Source organism: Hyposmocoma kahamanoa, unplaced genomic scaffold (assembly GCF_003589595.1).
Source record: "Hyposmocoma kahamanoa isolate Upper Pololo Valley unplaced genomic scaffold, ASM358959v1 114, whole genome shotgun sequence".
NCBI classification, from domain to species: domain Eukaryota; kingdom Metazoa; phylum Arthropoda; class Insecta; order Lepidoptera; family Cosmopterigidae; genus Hyposmocoma; species Hyposmocoma kahamanoa.
This window is the reverse complement of record NW_020653383.1, coordinates 2,685,073-2,709,512: the sequence shown is the minus strand read 5'-3', so window position 1 is coordinate 2,709,512 and position 24,440 is coordinate 2,685,073. Positions and strand designations below refer to the sequence as shown.

At 35.6% G+C, this 24,440-nt stretch overlaps 2 protein-coding genes across 3 annotated transcripts; one reads left to right on the top strand and one right to left on the bottom strand.

The window, feature by feature from the left end:
• Positions 1-664: 664 nt before the first annotated feature.
• LOC113239620 (tubulin polyglutamylase ttll6) lies at positions 665-22,179 on the top strand. Of its 2 annotated transcripts, none has more exons than XM_026476680.1 (8): positions 665-792; positions 1,259-1,334; positions 1,756-2,495; positions 7,417-7,579; positions 8,676-8,762; positions 12,299-12,519; positions 19,927-20,143; positions 21,960-22,179. In XM_026476680.1, the coding sequence occupies exons 2-8, from the start codon at positions 1,314-1,316 to the stop codon at positions 22,065-22,067; spliced, it is 1,557 nt and encodes a 518-aa protein (XP_026332465.1). In that variant the 5' UTR covers positions 665-792; positions 1,259-1,313; the 3' UTR covers positions 22,068-22,179. The 2 variants fall into 2 exon arrangements, with proteins under 2 accessions (XP_026332465.1, XP_026332466.1); XM_026476681.1 differs by lacking the exon at positions 665-792 and adding an exon at positions 822-924.
• On the bottom strand, positions 22,178-24,222 carry LOC113239619 (integrator complex subunit 11). The gene has a single exon (XM_026476679.1). It carries the CDS (start codon positions 23,978-23,980, stop codon positions 22,193-22,195), a length of 1,788 nt encoding a protein of 595 aa, XP_026332464.1. The 5' UTR covers positions 23,981-24,222; the 3' UTR covers positions 22,178-22,192.
• Between the last annotated feature and the right edge of the window lie 218 nt (positions 24,223-24,440).

Below are 24,440 nucleotides of genomic sequence, written 5' to 3'. Positions count from 1 at the left end.
GATTAAGGTTAAAAAAAAGTAAAAGCTCCTGTATTGTTATATAAATAAAAAATACTCACAGTATACAAACTTACATCAGAGGCAGTCATTATTAAATGCGCAATTGCAATGACGTACTTACACACTTCCTGTTCAATCTTAGTTACAAACTAATCGCGTCATAGAATATTGAACACGGGTTTCTAAAGAGAACAAGAAAAGAAACTGGGTGTAAGATCAGACCCTGTAGGACGCTGAATTTTAGGTATAATAAATTTTTAAAGTGGTTTCATGGGGTAACTAGACTGATCTAATGCTTTACAATTTTTTGAACATACATACAATTGCCAAATTAGTGAAGTACGGTATAAATAGAAGTGTCTAACGCTTTCACCAAGACTAAGTGGAAACGTCTTTGGAATGTAATAAAACAAAAAATGACATTGAAATATTGGCAATTTCAATTCCTTAGAATCACTTACATTATGAGAAAGACATTTGTATATACATATATATACGTTTCCACTGTTTCGTATCTCACCGGTACCCAGCTGATGTGACCTTAAATGTAAGCAGGTTTTAGAAAGTGCAGTCGGTCTCTCTCTCTCGCCATAACTACAGTTCATCTTCCATCCCTCTTTTATTCTACCTAGTCATTCTCATCGTATGTGCTGAGAAAAATACCCGTGTGTAATAAGACTATTTTTTCTAGTTTTATGTGTTCTTTTAAATTGTGCAGTATATGAAGAGGAATATCTTGTGTCGTAACCGTCAAGCAAGTTTTTGTACCTTTTCTTAGTTCTATAATCTTAGGTATGTGAATATATTATTTAAATAATGTATGAAGGTCTTCTCTGTTTGTCACGGATTATGTCAATGTGTAGTAGATCTTAAACACAATATTATTGAAAACATTTCCTGGAGTCGAAATCCTACGGTTACTAGGTGGGTACCCAGAATGGACAGTTTATTAACAAGCTCTTTATACCAGCGTTTCTGTACGCACGTTTAAAAAATGATAAATTTTTTTAGTAGTTTTGCCTTCCTAAGCTTATTATATATTCAATACTTAGTAAGGAAAATAAAAGAATGAATAAAAGATATACTTGTAAAACAAAAGAAAGTCAAATATGGAAATGTAGGATAACGGTGAATATTTTCTCAATATTTCCTAACTTTCTAAATTAACTGTAGCTACCACATGTATGTAGTAATGAAGCTAACATTTAAATTCATATCTAATAGCTAATTAGAATTATATCTAACAATTTGCTTCCAGAGCATACACAAAGATACTAAATATCTGTCACATCCTCAACGCTAAGTTACAGAAAATGGAAGAAACTGAAACTAATGTAAGTTCGAACATACAAATATGTCTAAATATATGTTACTTAGATCATGATATCATATCAGCTAAATAGGATATTCATAATGTCCTACTTAAATTACTATTTAGATAATTAAGCAAATACATCAAAGTTAGAAAACCGACGTATTTCCAAATCGTCAATGTTTACACCCTTCCAAATTTAATACTTGACACGTGACTACTTAGAGCATATATGCTCTAAGCGTGACTGTATCAACTAATTGTGGATCTGTGAACCGGACTTCCTGTTTTTCTCACGCAATACATTCTATTGTCATTAAGTCAAATGGTACAGACTACTTACCAACTCCAGGAAAGCCAAAGGCCCTGTAATTAGATTTCTTTCGACTATGTTACACGTGTTTATTTATGTTCTTCCAGTCTAATTAGATTGTCTATTTCAGGAAAACACACAAAACCAAAACAAAAATAAAAACGAAAGCACACACGAAAAACCCGTCATAACATATTCAAGGACTGATTCTACAGGAAGTGTTTTTCTTGTAGTGTGTATAATCGGAGTTTCATTGGGAATTTTATTAGAAATTGTCAACATAAATAATAAAAATAAAAATCTACCCAAGCAAGAAACAATAAAACCAAAATATTGGGTCTACTCTGCCCATAGTGATGTTAATAACCGAAATGGTTTACTGAAACACGTTCATTTGGTTTTGGAAAGAGTAGGCTATGAAAAGAGTACAAATTACACACCCTGGGATTTGCTTTGGTCTCATGATTATCCTTTCAGAGTGCTATATCCCCATCTTCATAGATTAAAACCGCATCAAAAAGTGAACCATTTTCCTGGATCAGGATACATAACGACTAAAGTAGATTTGGCAACTTCCGATTCTAAATACATACCAAAAGCTTTCAAATTACCTCAAAACAAGGAACAATTTTTAAAATATGCAAAGGAAAATAAAGATTCGGTATTTTTAGAAAAACACAATCACCACAGAGGCGTGTATTTAAAAAACGTGAGTGAAATAAACTTGTCAAGTGGCGAAAGTTTCGTGCAGGAGTACGTGCAGAAACCGTTTTTAGTTGATGGACATAAGTTTGATATTGGCGTTTATGTTGTGCTCACTTCCGTGAATCCTTTGAGAGCATATTGGTACAAAGGCGATGTGTTGTTCAGGTGTGTAGATTATTATCGTTTGTAGTGGCTTGTAATTATAAAAAAGTGAAACGTATCCAGACACCTGCATGGAAATTTTACCCTACCACCATTACCTACATACATACCACTATTACACAGTGAATGAATAATGGGGACTCAGATTTTTAAGTATTCTCCCTTTACAATACTTTTCAAAAATTAATATTTCTATTTTTTGCAAATCTTATAAAACAATTAATTTTCACTACAGTTTGGATACGTATATATCCTAAAAGCTATAAAACAAATTAGTATTATACCATTAAATGCATAAAATTGCGCCCGATTGAACAAAAAAGCCGAAAGCACTATGGCAGATAAGCTCCTGATACCTGATAATTGATAGCGAGGATATTTTGCGACCAGGCGCAGTGGGTGAGATGGACGTTGAGAATCGTTTTCAAATAGGAACTATGAAAGTGAACAAGTTGTGAAACTTTCTTACTGAACCACAGTGAAGAAGGTCGAATAACTCTGAGGTAGTTTTCCTCTCGTCTAAATTAGTTCAGTTTAAATTCATAGACAAATATGTATATATATAAATTTCACAACAAAATGTATATTGTAGTGATCTTATAAAATTTTAAAAAGGATGACACATAAAAATGTAGAAAGTACTTATAAAATACTTAGTGTTTACAACAATGTATATTGTACCTTTCGAAGTGGAGAAAAGTTGCAAAGAACTCCGAGTATGTAAAGTTTAACCGACTGTCGTGTAAAGGCGTTTCTATCAAAATTAATATGAAAACGAAGTCACTGTACAACGGTAGAGCAGCTGTGTGCCACTCACATGTCAACCTAAAGCTTAAAATATGTTCATATAATATGACATTCATATGAATATGAATTATATGAATATGAAATTAATATGAATATGATATGATATTGACTGTATGAAAAGTGGCTGTTAATGTACGCTGCATACCACAAGTCTCTTTTTCATTCACTATCACCACACCCCGGACACACCATACAACTGTAGAAAGTTATTTACCTACTACTACTATATACAACAAGGTACTACCTGCACACGCGCAAACGTGTGCGTGAAGTGACAGGGTTACTAATCACTTTCTCGTACAATTTACATTTCGTGGTCAGAGCGGCAACAAAGCGAAAATTCGTCGGCGAATCTGTCATCTTTAATTCTATTAAAAGAATCCGAAGAATTACTCATGTTCATTAGGTATTTATATCGATATAATATTATATTTTTTATTAATTCACTAACCAGAATAATATTGAAGATTTATTTAAAAAATATATTAACAGCACCTAAAAGATTGTATATTTTGGACAGGTTTTATATAAGGTAACCAAGGTATTTGAAATTGCGTGTCCAAGTTTATCATTTAATTTTGTAATTTTTATTTTTATTTTTTATTTTTTAATTGGTCAATAACTAGGTATATTCGCTATGTAATATTTATCGGCAATACACATTACAAATTAGAGAACCTTTGTCTACTACCTCACGAAGTTATGGCGTGTCATTGTATTGGTATAATAAATCTGTATTATATATTACTTTGCACTAAGTAAACGAAGAAAACCATGACTGAATGAGTCTCAGACATAAGATTTTATCATTTTCGTTTCATCTTTCGGAAAACGAAAGAAACTCCTCTCTTTATCCCGTTTATTTTATAATAAACAGCCGTACACAGCACAATTCACGACCATTATAAATAGTAACGTACAATGATGTTACTTACTACTTGGTACTTGGTGCAACGGGCTAGTTTCCGCCGTATAATGATGTTATATATTAACGTAAAAGTTTTGTGATGAATAAATGAAAACTATATTCAAATACGGCTCGCCGACACCCTTGTTGTCGTTCAGTCAATGTGACCGTCAATGTGCGGGGCGTGGTGCGGTATCTAAATCTACGGAGGGCGGAGAGTATCCATTCTCTTACTTTTTGTTCTCTGCTATCACTGCAAGATAGTGAATGAAATAAAAACTTTATACTTAACAATTTAAGTTCGTCGTTATAATTCTCATAATAATTTTATCACTATAATTATCTTGAATATACTTATAAAATTAATAGAAACAACAAAATGTTACCGCTTGCGATGTCGTGCCGTATGTTTGTATCAGAGATGTACAAACGTGCCAAATGTCAATCTCAAAAGAAAGTCGCAAATCTCAATAAACAAACCAAAATCGTTTTCCCGAAGATTTTACTTTGTGTTTATTTAGTTTCTCACTGTTTGTCATTTTTAGTCAAAATTTAAACAGGCAAAATTATGAATCAACATGCATAACAATCGGTATACATATATCGGATAACTATCAGGGAAAATGATTTTCTTCTTAATTTTCAACCCTGCTTAAAGCTGAAATTAGTTATGTAATAAGTTTCCTGTGCTTAACATACTGTCCCATGTCTTTCTACATAAGTTTTGTTTATAGTGCCCCTCCCTATCAACCTCTTGGTTATGCGGAAAGGGCACTATGCCCTGTGCAAGCGAGCTTGCACAGGGACCGTCTAAGTCAGGTCCTAACCCCAGATCAGCACGTTTGCACGCACTTCATACGGTTCTTTATAAATATCTAGTGCCTCAGGTGGGCCGCCCCGGGTGCACGTACAGCACCCTCCCTATTTTCCAGACGCCCGTGGAGACGTATAACTGGCGGAGGGCTTGGCCCGGACGTCTACCGTACCCTGGTCTTGCCGTCGAACCCGTAGTCTCTCCGGAAAACCCTATCTCTCGGGTCGGTAGATAAGGACATGCTTTACATACAAGCACCATATCTTTCTACGTTAGTTTTGATTATAGTGACCCTCACTATCTACCCTTAGGGCGTACGAGAAGGACACTACAACCTGTGCGTGCACAGGAACCTTACAAGTTCAGGTTCTGACCCCAAATCAGCCAGTGTACAAGGTTGTCATCGACCTCTGTCACTTGACTTCATCTGGTTCTTCGAGAGACTAGTGCCTCTGGTGAGCCGCCCCGGGTGCACGTACAGTACGCTCCCTATTTTCCAGATAGGTACCGGAGCTGTAGGCACGCTCACTTCCTGTTGCGCATTGCACAACTAGCAGTTGCCATACTGAACATACAATTGAAAATTTTTTTTTCTTAATTTGTAATAAGAGTGGCTCTGCCGCCGCATAAAGCCATACATAATTTCCGCCAAACTGCATTTTAAATAGATAGTAATTTAACGGAACAACGGTCGTTTCTATTGTTTGAAACTCCTCATTAAGTTATTTGTAATACTATCGGGATAGTATTGTTAATTTGTTAGACACTTTAAATCCTTCGGCTTTACTTCTCTTGTTTCCGCACAGTTTCAAAACTAACAATGTTCCTTTGAAGCTATATATAACTTTAGTGGCTATATGGTACAGAGAGATTTAGGAAACTATATGTTTGAGGATTTGATTTATTAGTGAATTCAAAAACACAGTCCTTTGGCTTGTTTAAAACATTTGCAAAAAATGATGTTACCAAAGAAATTCGCAAACCTTACATGCCCATGTTTGTGAGGGCAATCGACGAAAAATATGAATTTAAAAAAATTCTAGTAATGAATAGGGAATCGCATATCTTGATAAGTTTTTAAAAATATCCACAATGAATATATTATTTCCAAGTCTCAAAACTAGTTTAAATGTAATTAAATAAATAAATTACCGTGTGTCAACTCAGAACGCGTGACGTCATTTGTAGGTAAACAAACTAGACAATATCACTTTGCCACTTACAAAAATTTTACGTATTGATTGACTACTGTCCTCCATCCAAAATTGATACAGATTTTATTAAATGTGATTTTATAAAATGTTCAAACAGAGAATAAAAATACAAGGAACAGGCAAACAGTGAGTACGGTGACGTTTCTTTGCTTACCTACATAATTATATGATGTCACGTGGTGTATTTGGTGTTTGATGATAACAGATCACATATATTATAGTCAGGTGGGGTGAGAGGTACATACTTTATTTTGAGTCAAATGTTTTTAGCTCTAGAAAGAACAGATAGTCTTATAAAAATTTTGAAGTACACTAAACTTGCGTTTGTTCATCAGCTGAAACATGTAAATGTTTTAACAATCGCTACGCTAAATTTAATACTTACGATGTATTTGCCGAAAACGTGCAAATGTGCTAACGTTTTTCTTCCCCCAAAAGATGGCATCAGAGCGACGATATCTATTGAAATCTTTGTCTAAGAGGAACCTCGTGTTCTCAAGATTGCGCAACTGTCACATAAGTTGTTTCCACCTTTTGAAAAAAAGCACAGTAGCGACATCTCTTTAAAATCGTTTAAACCAACGATATTCTATATTCAAATATTTGGTTTAAACTAATTTGTTTGTCTGTTTTATGACTGAGAGACTATAGTGCTAACTTCTATGGAAGAGGTAAGGCATTTTTATGCACACACTCCTAGCCCCGCAGTAGGGCCAAAACCCTGTATCGCAGGGATCGATATCATAATGGCTATAACTTGAAAATGATCTGATCAGCGGGTGCCATGGACACACACATAAATAACCACAACTTACAACTAATCTCACGAGAGAAATAAATGTAGGCATACGAATTTCTCCCGGCCGAGAAATCGAATTCGGGACCTCTGCCTGGCATTCCAGTATGGTAACCGTTCGGTCACGGAGGCAGTTAAAAGCTTCAAGTCTCTCTGCCCCCGGCGTTCTTCTTTCCCCATCTGACTTTATCAATTTTCAGATTTTATTTATTGATTTAGAAATGTTAACAATATTTTTCATAAAAATATTGATTAAATGATCATTTTTATTATACGGACCTTCTTTCTTACAACATTTAAGATTTTTTCTGATATTTGTCCCATAGCTTATTTAGAGGAAATGCATTTATATACCTATTTATATATGCATGCTTTTTTATTTCTAGATACTGTCCAACAAAGTACTATCCTTTTGATCCTAGAGACCTGGACAAATATGTGGTTAGAGACGACTACCTACCTACATGGGAGGTACCCTCATTGGCACATTCGTACACTGCTCTAGGATACACCATGAAAGATTCCTTTGATATTTATGCGAGATCCAAAGTGAGTAAAAGTACAAAACACAGTTCTTACTTCCGTGGTACTAAACGTTTTAAAATGTTTTTATACATCCTAAATAAAATAAGTGTTTCTTATATCATTTTTTTAGTCAAATTATTAAATGAAATATAAATATGATATTAACGACGTCGTAGCCTCTATTTTGCGTGATATGAGTGCAGAGACCTACTCGTAGCTTCCCAGCTCCTCCAGTAATTTTAGCGTCTTCTTGAGTCCATTGAAATCTTCATGGAGCGACCTCTGTACTCCCACATGTTTCGCCTTGTAGTTGGCTACACTAAAACATTATACGTGAACCGCTGTGTCCTTTGATCCACAATAGAGTTATAATATGGTGACGTGTACACATCTATATGACAATCGTAGATGAATCTAGAAACTCTATTGAATGTTCTGTCAACTGTCTTGGAAAAAAATCATACCGCAAAGAGTGTTTTTGTTTGATTGAGGTTTATGTCTCCACCAAAGAGGGAAGTGGTACCTACATGTATTGTAAACTCTGCCTAACGAGCCGACCTTAATTAATGCTAGGTTTTTTTTTATAATATCAAGTGACGGGACGAACAAGTCGTGCGCCTGATGGTAAACTACACGCCTGTCCATAACGGTTGCATTGCCACTCAGAGCTTTAAATCGCAGAGATCTGAAGGGCACTGTCACTGCGCCCGAGACCTGAGACATAAGTTGACAAGTCCCATGCTGTAATTTTACCAGCCCCTTCAAAACCGGAACACAGTAATGGTGACATTACTGCTTGGCGGCAGAAATAGGTAAGGTGGCAGTACTTCCCTGGACGAACTCTTTCACAAGGAGCTCTACTGCTACTAAAAGTGCAGAGTTGGTGAAAATTTTCCTTATCCTGTTCACCTATGCACAAGACGCAACGTTCAAGTTCAATGGCCAACACCGTAAGCGCTCCCGGAAGCGGTTATTCTGTAACGTATGCGTTGTTTTTGTATGGATTTGGCCCTCCTGTAGTTCTCCCAGTCCTAGACTAGACAATACCCTAACACAACGTTCTACTAATAGACTTTTTTGAGACATTGCGTATGTTACCTTAAGTTTTATTCTTTTTTAGGGTAAGGATCCGACAAAGATGTGGGAAGAGGTGCAAAAAGCAATATCTGAGATATTCGTCATGAAAGAAAAACACATTATCGAAGCTGTAAGTAATTTAAGTCCTTCAGTTCCTATCCTACCTTATTATCTGCTGCAATTATAAATCAGTATTAAGACTATATCATCAGTGGACAGAGACAACAGGAGCGAATTACAAAGAAATAAAAAAAACAAAAAGCACCACGAAAACTGGCAAAAAATCCAAACCGATAATATCAGTACGTCTCACGCGCCTAAAGTTTCTATTATCTATTATCAAATCTAGTTTCTATTATCTAGTTTCTATTATCAAATCGTAGGTACAAATAAAACCACTTGTATTATCTAAGCTTCGTCTAATTGTACTTGCAAAATGGTTTAGAACAATGTAAAACGTAAGTCTCATCTTTTCATTGCTTTACACTTAACCTATAGATAGCACTTAAGGTCAGGCCACACAGACGCGGTATAGCGGGAAAAGCGTTTCGGGGGCGGACCTGCGGGAAGCGAATGCGTGCCGGGGCATGCCACACGGCAATCCCGAGTGTAGTTCGTGACGGGACAGCGGCACGAAGGCGGCCGGTGTGACACCAAAAGCGTCACGCCACATTTCATTTTCAACACAAATAAAGAAAGGTCCATGTCACTATCGGATAGTGATGTAGAAGAACATCTTTAAACTTTTGTATGGGGTGTTAAAGTTACCTTGAAAAAAAATCTGCTAAAAATTTCAAGAAAAAATTAAATACATATTTTTTTAGTGCTGAAACTAGAGTGTACTAGAGTAATTCGGGCTTTCTTTGGCATTGTGCTCATTAGCTGGGCTGTTTCCGGTTACCGTTACAAAAACTAGAACAGCAAAATTAGCAAATTTGTAATTGTAGTACTTAAAAATGGGGTACAGGGCGTACATTTTCAACATTTTTCATTAAAATGCTTATATTACAAAAAGAAAATGACTCCGATTTTTTAAATATTTTTTTCTGGGTAGTTACAAACTAGGCAACATTCTGTTCCCAGGTTATCGTTGAGTTTTGGGACACTCTGTATACTTACTTTGAAGGTTTTGAATCAAACTATTCATATGAACAGAAATTGTTTATTTAAAAACATTAAAAAATTCTATAATCTTAACACAATTAACTTGAAACTATTTTTTCAGTGAGACTCACTGGGCATTTTCATTATAACAAATAATAGGTATATAAGATTTGTAGAATCAACAATAATAATTGCATTTAACTACTGTACCTACTTACTTTATTATTAACAATCTATATACGTAATTAACTTGAAACTTCTTTTTCTATCAGTCCAAATGGGCATTTTTATTTTAATAAATAATAAGTACCTATCTAAGATTTGTATAACACCAACTATTTTGTTTAAGTTATGTATCTACATAAGTGCATTATTTTGAACAATCTTAACATAGTTAACTTGAAACTTCTTTTTCTATCTGTCTCACTGGGCATTTTTATTTTGACAAATTATTTGTCATCTGATTATTTTGAATTGCAATTGAAATTAACTTGAAACTTCTTTTTGTAGCAGTCTCACTGGGCGTTTTTATTTTAACTAATAATATGTATCTATCTAAGATTTATGTAACAACAATTGTATTTAACTTATGTACCTACTTATATTATTTTGAGCAATTTTAACATAGTTAACTTAAAACTTCTATTTCTAACAAACTCGCTGGGCATTTTTATTTTAATAAATAATTAATAGGTCCCTATCGAAAGTTACATTATTATGAACAATCAACAATCTTAACACAATTAATTCAAACTTCTTTTACTATCAGTCTAATGCTGGCTTCCTACGGCCCATGATTTTTTATTTTAACAAATAACAGGCATCTAAGATTTGTAGAATCAACAACAATTCTATTTAATTTTATGTACCTACTTAAATTATTATGAACAATGCATAATTGCAATTATACTTAACTTATATACCTACTTATACACTCGGGAGCAATGAATCCGAGTCACTAACATAAAAATCAACATCTCAGAACTAACAATGCAAACTTATTCAAACAAAAAGTGTTTTGTAGACCATTCAATACTCTAATAAAAATTATAAAACTCCTTGGTTGCTATTTATTAAACTTAACTGTTTATTTATTTAACTTTTTATTTATTAAATTAGCATTCATCATTTCTTATTACATTATTTATGTTATCACAGCATTAATTCAGTACCATACCTTTTGGAATTACCCTGTGTAGTTTAGTCATCAACCATATTACAGGTACCATAATGGGAAACACAAGTCTTCAGGAATTAGTTGCAATGAAACTGGGATACTTTCTTGATCGTTATTACTTGCTGTGCTAATTAAGGCAAATGAAGGAGATTGTACCGGTGCTACTGAAATTTGATTTTCTTCTAGGTCGTTCAGTTCAGCTTCTGTAAAAATGTGTGCAAGTTTCAATTTGATTTCGGCTTGAATTGTGGGTTTCAGTTTTTTAAATGTTTCTGCATAACTAATGAACAGATAATCTACGGCGTCATGTTTTTTTCTTAGAGAAGAGAAGAGGTATCTCACAGTTGATTGTTATTGATGGAGGGAGACGTTTTCCACAACGTATTCGGCCAGCTAACACAGAAATGGCAAGTCTATAGACGTCTCATGCAATATGATATTGAAACGACAATAGAAGTTGTCAAAGGCACGTGTTGTTTACACAATTTCATTAAAGTAAGAACGGTAACAATGCTGTTCAACAGAGCGATTCTCAACCACTTGAGGCCAATGAACTACCTACTTCCAATTCGTACAAATCAAAGATCGTCTGATTATGCAATTGAAATCAGAGAAAAATTTGGCAATTATTTGAATAATAATTAAAAACATAAAAAATATACTCACGATCTTGATTTAGCTCCTCGGAATTGTTTCCCAAATAATTTCTATGTTTTTATAATTTCTGTCACTTGTATTAAATAAAATGGGGTATGATTGCACCAATGATATAAGTTTTTCCGTCGAATTCATCTTGAAACTTGATTAAAATCAATTAAAACACATTCCCTAGTTGTAAAAAAATACAACGTCCAAGCCCGCTGAAGCCCCGCTCCGGGATCGCGCCCCGCCACTGACGCGCTGTGTGAACGGTTGCATAGAACTCAATGTATTACAACACCCGCGACCGCACCCGCCCCGCGGACGCCGCGGCCGCGGCCCGCGCCCGCTCTGCCTGTTTGTCATGGCGTGCGGCCCCGCACCGCGCCGCCTCGCCCCGCGGCCGCCGCGCCTTTCAGTGTGGCAGGGTTCATAAGAACTGATACATTACAAAAAATCCCGCGCCCGGAACGCTTCCGCGGCCGCCTCTGTGTGGCCAGAGCATTACAGTCTAAGTGCTTCATTTGCGTCATCGAGTATTTGCATATTGCCAACGCCAGCAATCGTAAAATTGCCTGTTTAGTTTAGAATTTAGAGGAACTGAGTCCTTTAATTCAATATTTTGTTTCCACATAATATTCGTAAAAACAATGCGACTCAGGGATCAGAGCAGTATATTACTAAATCCTTATCACTTTTTTTAAAACATCAAAAATCTAGTAATTCATGCCTCCTTCTCCTTTCAGTTAAAGAACTACCCATCATCTGATAACTTCTTCGAGTTAATGCGTTTCGACTTGATGATGGATGAAGATCTTACGGTGTTCCTGCTGGAAGCCAATATGTCTCCAAACCTGAGTTCTGCCCACTATCCTCCGAATCAGTTGCTGTATGAACAAGTGCTGTACAACGTGTTTTCCCTGACAGGTGTTAGTCAGGTGACTAGACCAATCTCTTCAGACTATAAGTGAGTTATCTATGATTTTTTCGCGTTAAAGCGGTTACACACGGTCTAGGACTTTTAGCAGTGATAAAACGCACGAATGCATAGCGATACTAACGATTTATAGACGGTTTCATCAATGCAAACGCAGGACTGCATCAATACATTCGCTTATGTTGAATCGTTTAAAACGTGTATCGCGTTTGCATCGTGTTTGCATCGCGTTTACATCGCGATTGTATAGCTGCTTTGTGTATAAAGGTAGATGATGCATCGCGACTGAATCGCTGCAGACGCGCTGCTAAAATTCGCCATGTGTAACCGCTCTTATAATGAGGAAATTCAAATCGACCAATCAGATAATATTATCAGACAAATTTCAATAAGGAGGGTAGGATGCTCATTTATTTTGTGGTTGACGTAAAGCAGTGCCATGACTGATTTCGTGTATTTGCAATAATCGCAGCAATTGCAATATGCTGTGTTAGTTAAAAACCTAGCTTTAGCTTAGTCAAAGTCAAATAATCTCTATCAAATAATTAATTTAGTCAAATAATTTCATAGGTAAGCAACTTACACTTGAAGCCATCATATTGATTAACTCTGCACTACTACTGCACATTCGTAAGATAGATTCATTTCAGATGAAGAATAAGCAAGAACCTCTTGGGCTTGCTCTTTGCAAACAAACACTAGGTGCTGGTGAGATTACAGGCACATGGGACTTGTCAACTTATGTCTCAGAACTTTGCAATTTAAAGCTCTGAGTGGCACTGTAACTGTTATGGACAGGCGTGTTGCTTAACACCAAGCACACGATTTGATCGTCTCGTTACTTGGTATCAGAAAAACACTTCGTAAATGGCAAATTTTAAATATCAACCGGAATCTTATTAAGGAAGGGCTTATTGCCCTTAAATAAATTTGTGACTTCAGCCAGCCAGCTTGTTTTGATTTCTCATATTAATGTTATGCCTGACACAATTTTTCGTAAATAAGTTATACTAAGGTAGTATCTTAGTGGTTATAGTAAGGTGGAACCGATGATGGACTGTACACTAATCATGAACATTTTTTAACTGTACCGCCAAACATAAGGAAACGCTAATTATTTCTTTTCACTTTCAAAATGTTTTATCATTTTTGATCAAAATGGAAAACATTCGCGAAGAATACGCAGCTAACTTCAGTGTCATTTTTTAGTCCTAGGAAGTGGAGATTGTAACGCGGAAAAATTTTAAAAAATTATTGCAAACTAAAAATCTACGTAAATCTGCACATTTTTATGTATTTAGGCACTTAAAACTTTTTTGATATTTTCAAGTTGTCACAGAGCAATGATCTTATCACAGAGACTATATTAAAGATACTAGGTATATTTTGAAAATTGACTTTGTATCAAACGCTTAAAAACTTGTCTAGAGATCAACTGCAACCGAATCTGGTCATTTGCAACATCCGATGTTGCAAATAACCAGCACCCCAACCCCATAGTTAGTGGTAGTTTTATTCTGAAATGGGTGAAGTGTGTAAGAGTATAGGTACGCAACTAGATGTATTGTGGGAGTCCGCGCGTAGGTACTCTTTCACAAGTTTTTTTATAATAATTAATTATCACAAAAAGTAAGACCGAAAACTAGACAAATATATAAAAAATGTCATTACCAGAAAGATATGGCGGAGGGTGTGAAGAGATTTACAAAGACCATATATGTATATACGTGAAGACTAGACCAAATGCTCTCAATACCATCTGTGGTGTCATGAAGCTTGTACTGGATACGAGAGATTGGGAGTATTCGAGTGTGATTTGTGCAACCGATAAACTTCTATCAAAAAAGGGCTTGCGTACTCTTGCGCATGCGATTGTGCGATGCAAATGTGTACTCTTACCCATAAGTACAGTGTAAGAGTATGCAAATCCCATTTTGCATTATTTTATCAATTACAACCACATTATTAATTTATAATTACTTTGCGCGTCACTATGTAAGAGTCAGATTAGTAAACTAGTAAATAAAACATTTGTTGATTTTTTAACACTTTCTGTTTTCATTCTACATTGTCTCAAACCTTAAGTGTGTCTTCTTAGACCCGGCTACTCCACTACTTAAAAATTTTATACAGTTAAGTAAGGTTACAAATGGTTTACAAATACATTCTTCATATTAATGATAATAGAAAAGGTTTATGACGTTATTTTATTACTCACATTTTGCCTAATTTTGCCTAATACCTAAGCTAAACTGAGGTATTTTAGTATTCTGTAAATTAAGTTTATACAACGTATATTTACAAGAAAGTCCACGTACATTTCAAACAAACTATCCGCACCACAACATTCCTACCTATTCTCAAAGGTGCTTCTCGGAACCGTTTAATATAGAAAACCTGAAAAAAGTTTTAAGAGTCCCCTTTCTTCATTTGCTTTTGATATTATTTCACAGTATTTTTATTTATTTTGCATCGTACCTAATTTAGCAGAAGAAAAAGTGGCGTCACACGATGCCCCAATAAAACCCTTAATTGCATTTTTTGATAGGTACCCACTATATAATCTACGTAGGTAAAGTACCTATGGTTTCAACTCCTCCCACCAATTTTCTTATTATATTTAATCTTATGCTTAGAATAATAACGCATAGAAACCTAGCCCGCACACGCTAAGGCAAATTGTAGGACGCCGTATAGGCCTACATGAGCGAGCGGGCAGTCAGTGCTCAAGGTCAAGTTGTACCGCGAACAGCTCAAAGATTTTTGCTGAAAATGACGAAATGTGCGGTAATTGGGTTTAAAAATAGATCAGACAAACATAAAATAGACACTAACATCACATTCCACAACGAAGTAACGCGTTTCAACTTGGATTTTTATGTAAATATTCATTAAAACAGAAAATTAATTTCGTTGCAACAAGATACGAAAATGTTGCAAAGTAACGGGTTTTTTCTCCCCATTTTGCTATTCTGTTTCAAAATAATTATATTACGTAATTTTTTGAGAATAGGCAATATCGCGACGGTTGCAAAGTTTCTACAAATGTACACCGCCGCAACAACATTGTCGGGAATTTACGTTAGCTATTTCTACGAAATATATTTAGTATTTGCCTTCATTAGTTTCATGTGAAAAATCATTATTCTTGTTCATCATACACTCATTTTAAAAAATTGTCTTGGCCAGACTCAAAAGTTCGTAACTAAAATTATTTCAGGGAACTAACACTGACTAAAAAGTCATCGTCAGTTCTCCAAAATCGTATACAAATAACTTTCAAGTTCAGGTTCTTTATTGTTATCGTGTACTTTTCATGTAAACATACCCACAGATAATATCAGGCTATTTATATGTATATTCAAATTCGATAGTCGCACTTAAACTCGCATGTAGGTTTTTCAAAAATGTATTTTTGGTAAACCATAAGGAAATGGCATGTATATCTGAAGACAAGATAGCGGGCAAGACTTCTAATTCTTCTTCTTCTAATTCTTCGCCATCTTGGATTTAGAAATATGTGCTACATTCGGAATGAGCAGCCCCAAATACCTTGAAAACGACACCCAACTTGCTATTATTCGAAAAATCGTGCCCGCTATCTTGGATTTAGAAATTACTGCCATATTCTTAATGAGCACCCCCAAATACCTCGAAAACGACACCCAACTTGCTATTATTTGAAAAGTCATGTCCGCCATCTTGAATTTAGAAATAAGTGCTATATTCCTAATGAGCACCCCCAAATACCTCGAAAATGATACCCATATTGCATTTATTTCAAAAGTCGTGTCCGCCATCTTGGATTTAGAAATAAATGCCATATTCTTGATGAGCACCTCGAATACCTCGAAAACGATTTCCATTTTGCGTGTCCGCCATCTTGGATTTAGAAATGAGAAAAGTCGTGTCCGCCTTCGTGTATTCAGATATAAATGCCATTTCCATAAGGATTACCAAAAATAAATTTTTGAAAATTCCTGTCACTTGATGTTGTCGATCAACAGTAACGATCGACAAAATCGAGCATATCTGTAGGCACCTGATCGAGATTGTCGATCGACAAAATCGAGCAAATCTGTAGGCACCTTTAACTTAATGATGAGTTAAGCAAGATACAATTTCCCCACTTTTGAGGGAAATGTTATTCCATGGCATCATTATTTGTATATTTGTGTGCGTGCCGACGAGCGTAAATACAAGTTGCTTACGCCTACATGAATTTGATTTTTGCCTCACTTGTGACAGTTCGTTTGATATGAAACTATCATTCTATGCGTTATTATTCTAAGATCTTATGTTACTTCTATTTAATTTTATGTTACCTACCTCCACTCGGCGAAGGAAGGATTAAGAAAAAGCCCTAAAATCATGATAAACCAGTTGAGTCAATGCTATTACATTTGTTATTAATAACAGGAGTAAGACATTTTTTGTGAATCATTTTTGGAGTACACTCCATTTTGTACATATTACCTATACTTAATTTGCATAATTTTAAGTTCAAAATTTAATATAAAAAACTATGGACATGCATGGCTTAAAGTGCTTTTCTACCGGCGAGGCGAGTCGAGACGAGGCGAGGCGAGAATTGAAATCTCGTCGACCTATTTCCACCAAAAATTGCCATCGTGAGCTTGCGCAAGCAAGCGCGGTCTTGCGCGAGCACTCGCGCGTTCGCGCTAGGTTTACGGATAGTGAAGACACAGTGCTGTTCAATTCGTCTAGCGATAAACACGCGGCTAAAGTATCATGTTCCGCAAATTCTTATAATTAAATATGATAACGGAAGAAGAATGATGAAGATACTGTGAGAAGAAATAATCATGTTATAATATAAGCTGTTTGTAGCCCTCTAAGATAAAATAAATAAATAAAAAGAACTTTTTCGAAAATAACTTTTTTTAAATATAATCTTTTATCCCAGGGCAAATATTACGAACTAGCAAAATACACGTAAAAAAGTTTACAACTGGCGCTGGTATGTTTACATTATATTGCAACTATATTGTGTATACATATTTTTGAAAACGATGCAATGTTTTAAAAGTGGTTACATAATTATGATAAAATCACAATCCTAATCGTGTACATTTTAATACAAATATAAATATATATTATGCATTGTATAAATATTTACGAAAATGATATTGCACATGTATGACACCAGGACTATGTATTTTTCATTGACTGTAGTTTGTTTATTTTTCTCTGAAATTAAAGTATACTTTTTTAAAATAGTGTCGTCGTGTCGATTACATATTTTTGAAAACAGCACAAGGTACATTTTTTGAAATATCTAATATTTACATCATTTCGAAATGTGTGAACGTTTACATTTCCATGCACACGACTGTATCCCACAGTCTCGCGATTGACATTAATAGCCATCGCGAGCACGCGTGATCTCGCGCGATATCGTACGAGACATCGTGAACAGTGTTTCCGTTGCAGAGTTAATAAAGAGTCTATGTAGGCAGCAATCCGGTTCAATGTTACATCAACAAATCTTTTAAATCTCGACTCGCCCATACTCGTCAATCCCGACCATTTCAACCGAAGATGCGCTAGGAGAGAATTGATATTTTGCTATACAAATTTAAAAAATCGTCTCCCCCTCATCTCGTCTCGCCTCGCCGGTGGAAATACACCCTGAAACTTTTCTTCCGGATAACGAAAATGGAGGCGCTAGAAATATCTATTATATACTTAATATCTAGTGTAAAGACGGAGGTCTTATTCCCCATAATGGTATACGTAATGGTATATGCACGTACTGTAACTACAAGAGTAAAGAATTTCACCCAACAACACAAACAAGAACTGCACAAATCCAAATAATTTATGACAAAATCTATGTTCCATAATATGACCTGACCCAGAAATGTGATTGATACCCTGCTGACTAAAGCTCAGCTGTTTGCAGATATAAAAATACACTTCTCTTTACGACTTCATCCTTACATAAATTTTCTTACGTAGGCGTCTCAAGTGATACCCACCCACCGCTGACCTTTTCCGGGACTTTTATGTCAACTATCCACTATTGAGTTACGTCGCTAATCTTCAATGACCAATGATATGAAAATTTAGGTATATTTATAAATCAGAGAATCATAAATGGGCAGTCTTGTCACATATCACTAAACAATATATCACTATTATAATCTACCGATACCAATAATTGGTCTATTTCCTGGAATAACAGGGTTCCTCAGTAGTAATTGTAAATACTGATTTACATCAAGTACGTTTTAGGCGTGATATGCTTTATCAAAAATTTATATTGTATATAGAATTACGTGGCACTTAACATTACCTTTACATTAATGATAATTAATAACGCAAATGATTTATTATAGGTAGGATGGGTAGAATATTTACGTACAGCCAAGAGTACTTACAACTCTGATACTTTGGACTTTGAATCATTTCTTGTTGTAAGCGGTATAGAGTAATTTTTTTTCACCACACTAGCTCGGAAAGGCTTTCTTTCTCATTAGAAATCAACGCTCAAAAGGTTTTTGAAATTGGAACTTAACGATCATAAGTCAATGTTAACGATGGATTTTATTGCAACTAACTTTTACTTTCGATGAAAAAAAAACATAATTACACGTTCAACTACGCGTTATTTAAATAAATAAATCCGTTAGTATATATTATTCTTATTATTGTTGACACTAAATTGACATCGATAACTAATTTTGTTTATTAATACTGATTTGTTATAGTTCAACTGTTTTTCTTTCATCTTCCATTTTCCTAGCTATAGTGCGGTAAAAGTTGTATTTCGTTCGGCAGGAAAGTTGTTTTGCCTTGAAACCCTCGCGACACTCGGATTCTATTCAATCTTAAAAATAATCAATTGCTCAGATTTCAACACAAGCACTCGCGTCAAACAACAACTTTGCAGCCTTGCATAACAAATAACTATTTTTTATTAAGTATGATAATATCAAGTGACGGGACGAACAAGTCGTGCGCCTGATGGTAAGCCACACGCCTGGCCATAACAATTACAGTGCCCTTAGAGCTTTAAATCGCAAAGATCTGTGGGGCACTGCCACTGCGCCTGTCATCATGAGACATAAGTTGACAAGTCCTATAATGTGCCTGTAACTGGGTAATTTTCAGGTAAGTTTTTTGTACTCAATTTTGGTGACAATTTGTTTTTATTTAAATATGTATAGAATATCATCATGAAGTACTATTTAATATTCGAGTGTGGTAACCTGAAATATTCTTTAGTATTTCATGATGATATATTCGAGTAATTAAACAATAAAAATTGTCATCAAAATTGAGTACAAAAAACTTACCAGAAAAATTACTGAATTCTGATATTTTAAATTGTAAGTATCAAGCGCGAAGTTTAGTGTGACAATTTCTCTAATTACCTAAGTCAAGAATACCTCGAGTACGAACTTTTTTCAGAGAGAAGATTGCGGCCGAGAACATGGTATCTACTCAGAAAAATATCGCCGTTTGGGGTGATGAATGCAGTTCAATGTGCAAAGATCAATGCGTTGAGAACCCCATATGTGGAGTGTGTAAACAATGCATGAGTACTAAACTTAGAGACAGTCTACTTAAAGCACATAGAGAATATTTACATCGTGGCGACTTTAGAAGACTATTTCCACAGAATATGGTAAGTATGTAAAACGTATAACCGTACGTATAAACGTACTTTTATTCAAAATGTTATATAATATGTATATTTTCTGAATTTCATTCTTGACTCAACTATACTAATAATGACATAACGAATAATGAAATACAACTCTACTAATAAAAATGACGTGACGAGTCTAGTAAAACTTATCTTTGTTGTTATGTTTTATCTAATCGAATACCGACGGAATTGGAGCGTAAGTAGACTATTTACCAACATCATTGGCCCCATTCACCAACACCAGCTTTAAACCTATTACACAAATTATAAAGACATACTATTCTATCATAAGAAATAGTAACTATAATTAGTCAATAGGTCACCCTGCCAGTAGATGGCAGTGTATTATAAATAGTAATATCGATAATGGATGGGTGGCGCTATTTATAATTATAATTAATATCGACGACCTCTGTGGCGCCAAAGATTACCTTGAATGGTCGCACAACGGGTTACACTGTGGGCGCTAGATGAGGTCCCAGGTTCTATTTGAAAACCAGTAGGGCTAGCATGATAACGCGCGACTTACGCGAGAACGACATAAAGCGCGAGATACTGTTATACTCCCATAGATAATGGCAATATCTCGCGCTTTTATGTCGCTCTCGCTCAAGTCGCGCCCTATCGTGCTAGCTCTACTGGGCCTATTTGAAAACGGGCACATTATTAACGTCGCCTGTGGAATAGTAACCATAATATGTAAAAAAAATAGCTTAATTTTTTAGAGGAATGGTTTATTTGGATGTCTAATGTTTCCGAGGTATTCTGTCTTTATGCATAATTTGGACTGAGATCAACGCGGAACGGAATGGAAGCTAAGTTTTATAACGAAATAATACACAGAATAATGAACTTTATGTGAATTGTATAACGTACAAACAAGATACGCGCCATAAACCGGTTTTAACCGGTCGCGTATCTTCCAAAGAATTTTCGCGCAGTCTCGGGAATTCCGGGAGATATCGTCTCGCGTATCTAGTTTTGACGTAGTATTCAGTAACCGTAGAGCTCCTTGTGAAGGAGTTCGTCCAGGAAGTACTACCACCTCACCTATTTCGCATTTAGAACGCATTAATGTGTGCATTACAGTTTGAAACATAGATATTATATCTATGGTTTGGAAGGGTAAGGGTGCTAGTGAAATAACATGCACATGGGACTTGTCAACTTATGTCTCAGGTTGACGGGCGCAGCGGCAGTACCCAATACCCCTATGATCTTTGCGATTTTAAGCTCTGTGGCACTGAAACTATTATGGATAGGAGTGTCGCTTACCACCAGGCGCACGACTTGTTCGTCCCGTCATTTGGTATCATAAAAATTGTCATAAAGTTTTTTATGCTATGTATAATTTAGTAAATTAGCAAAGAAGTAAATTGAGCTTTAGTCCAGGATATTATTTTCTCTGTAATGCAAATTATTTTTAAAAGTGATACCTGCCAGTATAATAATACTTCTTATCTATGAATATACCGTTACGCTGCTCGCCTACTTTTAATTCCGGCACTCCTATAATACTATCTAAAGATATCCAATCAAAAAACGGCGCGATCTAACCAAATGGTACGTGATTACCTCCTATCTCATGACTAAAAAATAACATATTAAGACGTTGATGACTACATTGGTGACCAGAATGAATATGCATAAATCATACTCTACTGATTACTAACAATTATCGAATAAATGATTATTTTTCATGATTTACCATTAAAAATAATCCTTGCAAATAGATTTGCTAAGAAATGTCTCACAGGATACTTTAAGCAAGTAACAATATTTTTTATTTCAGAAACCCAATGCACCATTGGAAGAATTGAAAAATGCGAACCAAATGAATAAACTACAACATATGTGGTACCAAGGGAAATGTAACACAGATACAACATGGTGTACATAGGAAAAATTATATAGATAGTATATATTACCTTATTTTTGCCTGTTTTAGACATGAAGTTTAAAAACAAAAATGTTAAACAAAAGTTTTATTAAATATCTGAAAACAAGTTTTCTTTATACTTATAGCTACTGTACCATAGACTGAAGTAATCCCAAAATGTAGCTGCCTAGATCCTCATCCTGATTGGTCCAAGACACGTAAATGTTCTTTGTACTATCATCGTCTCCTTCAACTTTGATGAGCACAGATTCCACTGAAATATTGCCATCGGACATGGTTATTGTCCAACCAGGCAGCTTTTCTATTAACAAGGTCTTCAGTTTCTCAGCAGTCTTCACAGCCGGACCTGCATCTTTAAAGTGGACAGTATTTGTAAACCTAATAACATGTCTGTTGATCCCAATCTCATCACACATCTCATCTATGTCCAGTAAAGACAGTCTGTTCTCCTTAACGCAAAGAATCCCATGCAATACCCGACGCCTTTTTGGGTCAGGGGGTAAAGCATTATACCTCACAGCCTCTGCTTTGAGCAATCGTAAGGAAATATCAATAGGAATCTTAGTTGGGGTATTGATTGTGCAGGTCTCACCATTTGCAGGCATGTAACAATTGATCTTAAACTCCTTTTCAATTTTGTCTTTCAAGAACTCCATCTTCTGTGCTTCACCATGCACTAGTAGCACATTTTTAGGCTCACAGTACTGAATCAGTTGCATTATGCCTTTGGCATCAGCATGAGCGGAAAAGGACATGTATTCCACCGCCATTTTAACTTCAACAATTTGACGGTTTTCAAATTCAACTTTTTTTGCCCCATTCAAGATTTTATGACCAACAGTGCCTTGGACACAGAATCCTGGCATAATTACCATATTTTGTTCATAAGGTGCCCACTTCTTGAAAATGTTCAGCGACAAACCGGCATGCAACATTCCTGGTGTAGCAAACACAACCATTGCCCCAGGGTTATCAATGTAAGACTTGTCAAAAGGCTTTATATGCTTGAAATCAAACATGTTTCTATGTACAAAAGTTTTACGGATCTTCTGATTAGTCCAGGTTATAAACATTTTGTAGTAGTTGTTTGCTTTCTCTGTCAAACCGAGTGCAAAATACACTGGGTATTTCAAATTCATTCTCTCCCAGTATGTTTCCAATAAAATGCAGAGCTCCTGGGCCCTTCCTAAAGCAAAGACAGGTATGAGGACTTTGCCACCTTTCTCAACACACTCGTGGACTTTTTTGAGGAAGTCTCTCTCACGACAACGTTTTGAATCTCTGATAGTAGTTGCATATGTTGACTCGGATATGAGCAAATCTGGTCTGCATTTATCAATCCAGGCAGCTCCTAAATGTCGATCAGGAGTCATGTTGTAGTCTCCAGTATATACCACAGATTGTGAACCCACTCTGATCCAAAACATAGCTGCTCCTAGTACATGGCCAGCGTAATAGGCTTTGATCTCAAGTTCATTGTCGACCATAACAGATTGGTGTAAAGTGACCGCTGTAACTTTCTTTATGCAATCTTTTATCATTTGTGAAGTGAAAAAGTTTGATTCTCCTTTTCTTTCTACAGCCACCTTTCGCATGTCTTCTAGCAGTATAGGAGCTATGGCTTTTGTTGGATGTGTCATGTAAATAGGTCCACTGTAGCCCACCATCTCAGACATGTAAGGAAGAGCTCCACAATGATCAAGATGGAAGTGTGATATAATGACACAATCTATCTGGCTTGTGATCGGACCTTCGGGTACGATATAAGAGAAGTCTGGAAAGCGTCTCTCGTCATTGTATCCCATATGCATCCCACAGTCAAGCATTATGTTCTTGCCACCCATGGACAGCAGTATGCAGCTTCTGCCAACATCCTGGCCTGCGCCTAGTGGTGTAATCTTTATATCAGGCATATTAGATAATAGAAAATTATCTTGCGACCACTTGACAACACGCAGGTGAGTGTTATTAATTATTCTTGCTTAATAATTGGAAGCTACGCACGCTGTAGCGTGACCTAAGCATACCCGATAACTATTTCACAATGATATCACAAAAGTCACAAGCACAAAGTAAAAAAGTGAAGCCTCACAAGTAACCTCAATGCAGAATAACACAGACTTGTAAGTCAATGGACAGAGTATATCTTTTTCAAATCAACTTCAAACCACTTCAATCATGTATTATTTATTGGTTTGTGACTTCAAGACTTCAAACAAACAAATAAATAAAGTTCATAAAATATCTTTCTAATTTGTTCTTAATAACATACTTTTTATTTATTAACAATTTTGGCTTGGATACAAGTCCTTTGAGCCATGTCTTCGTTTAATTATGTTTCTGTAAATATGGCCGCCACAAAGAGGATAGGCA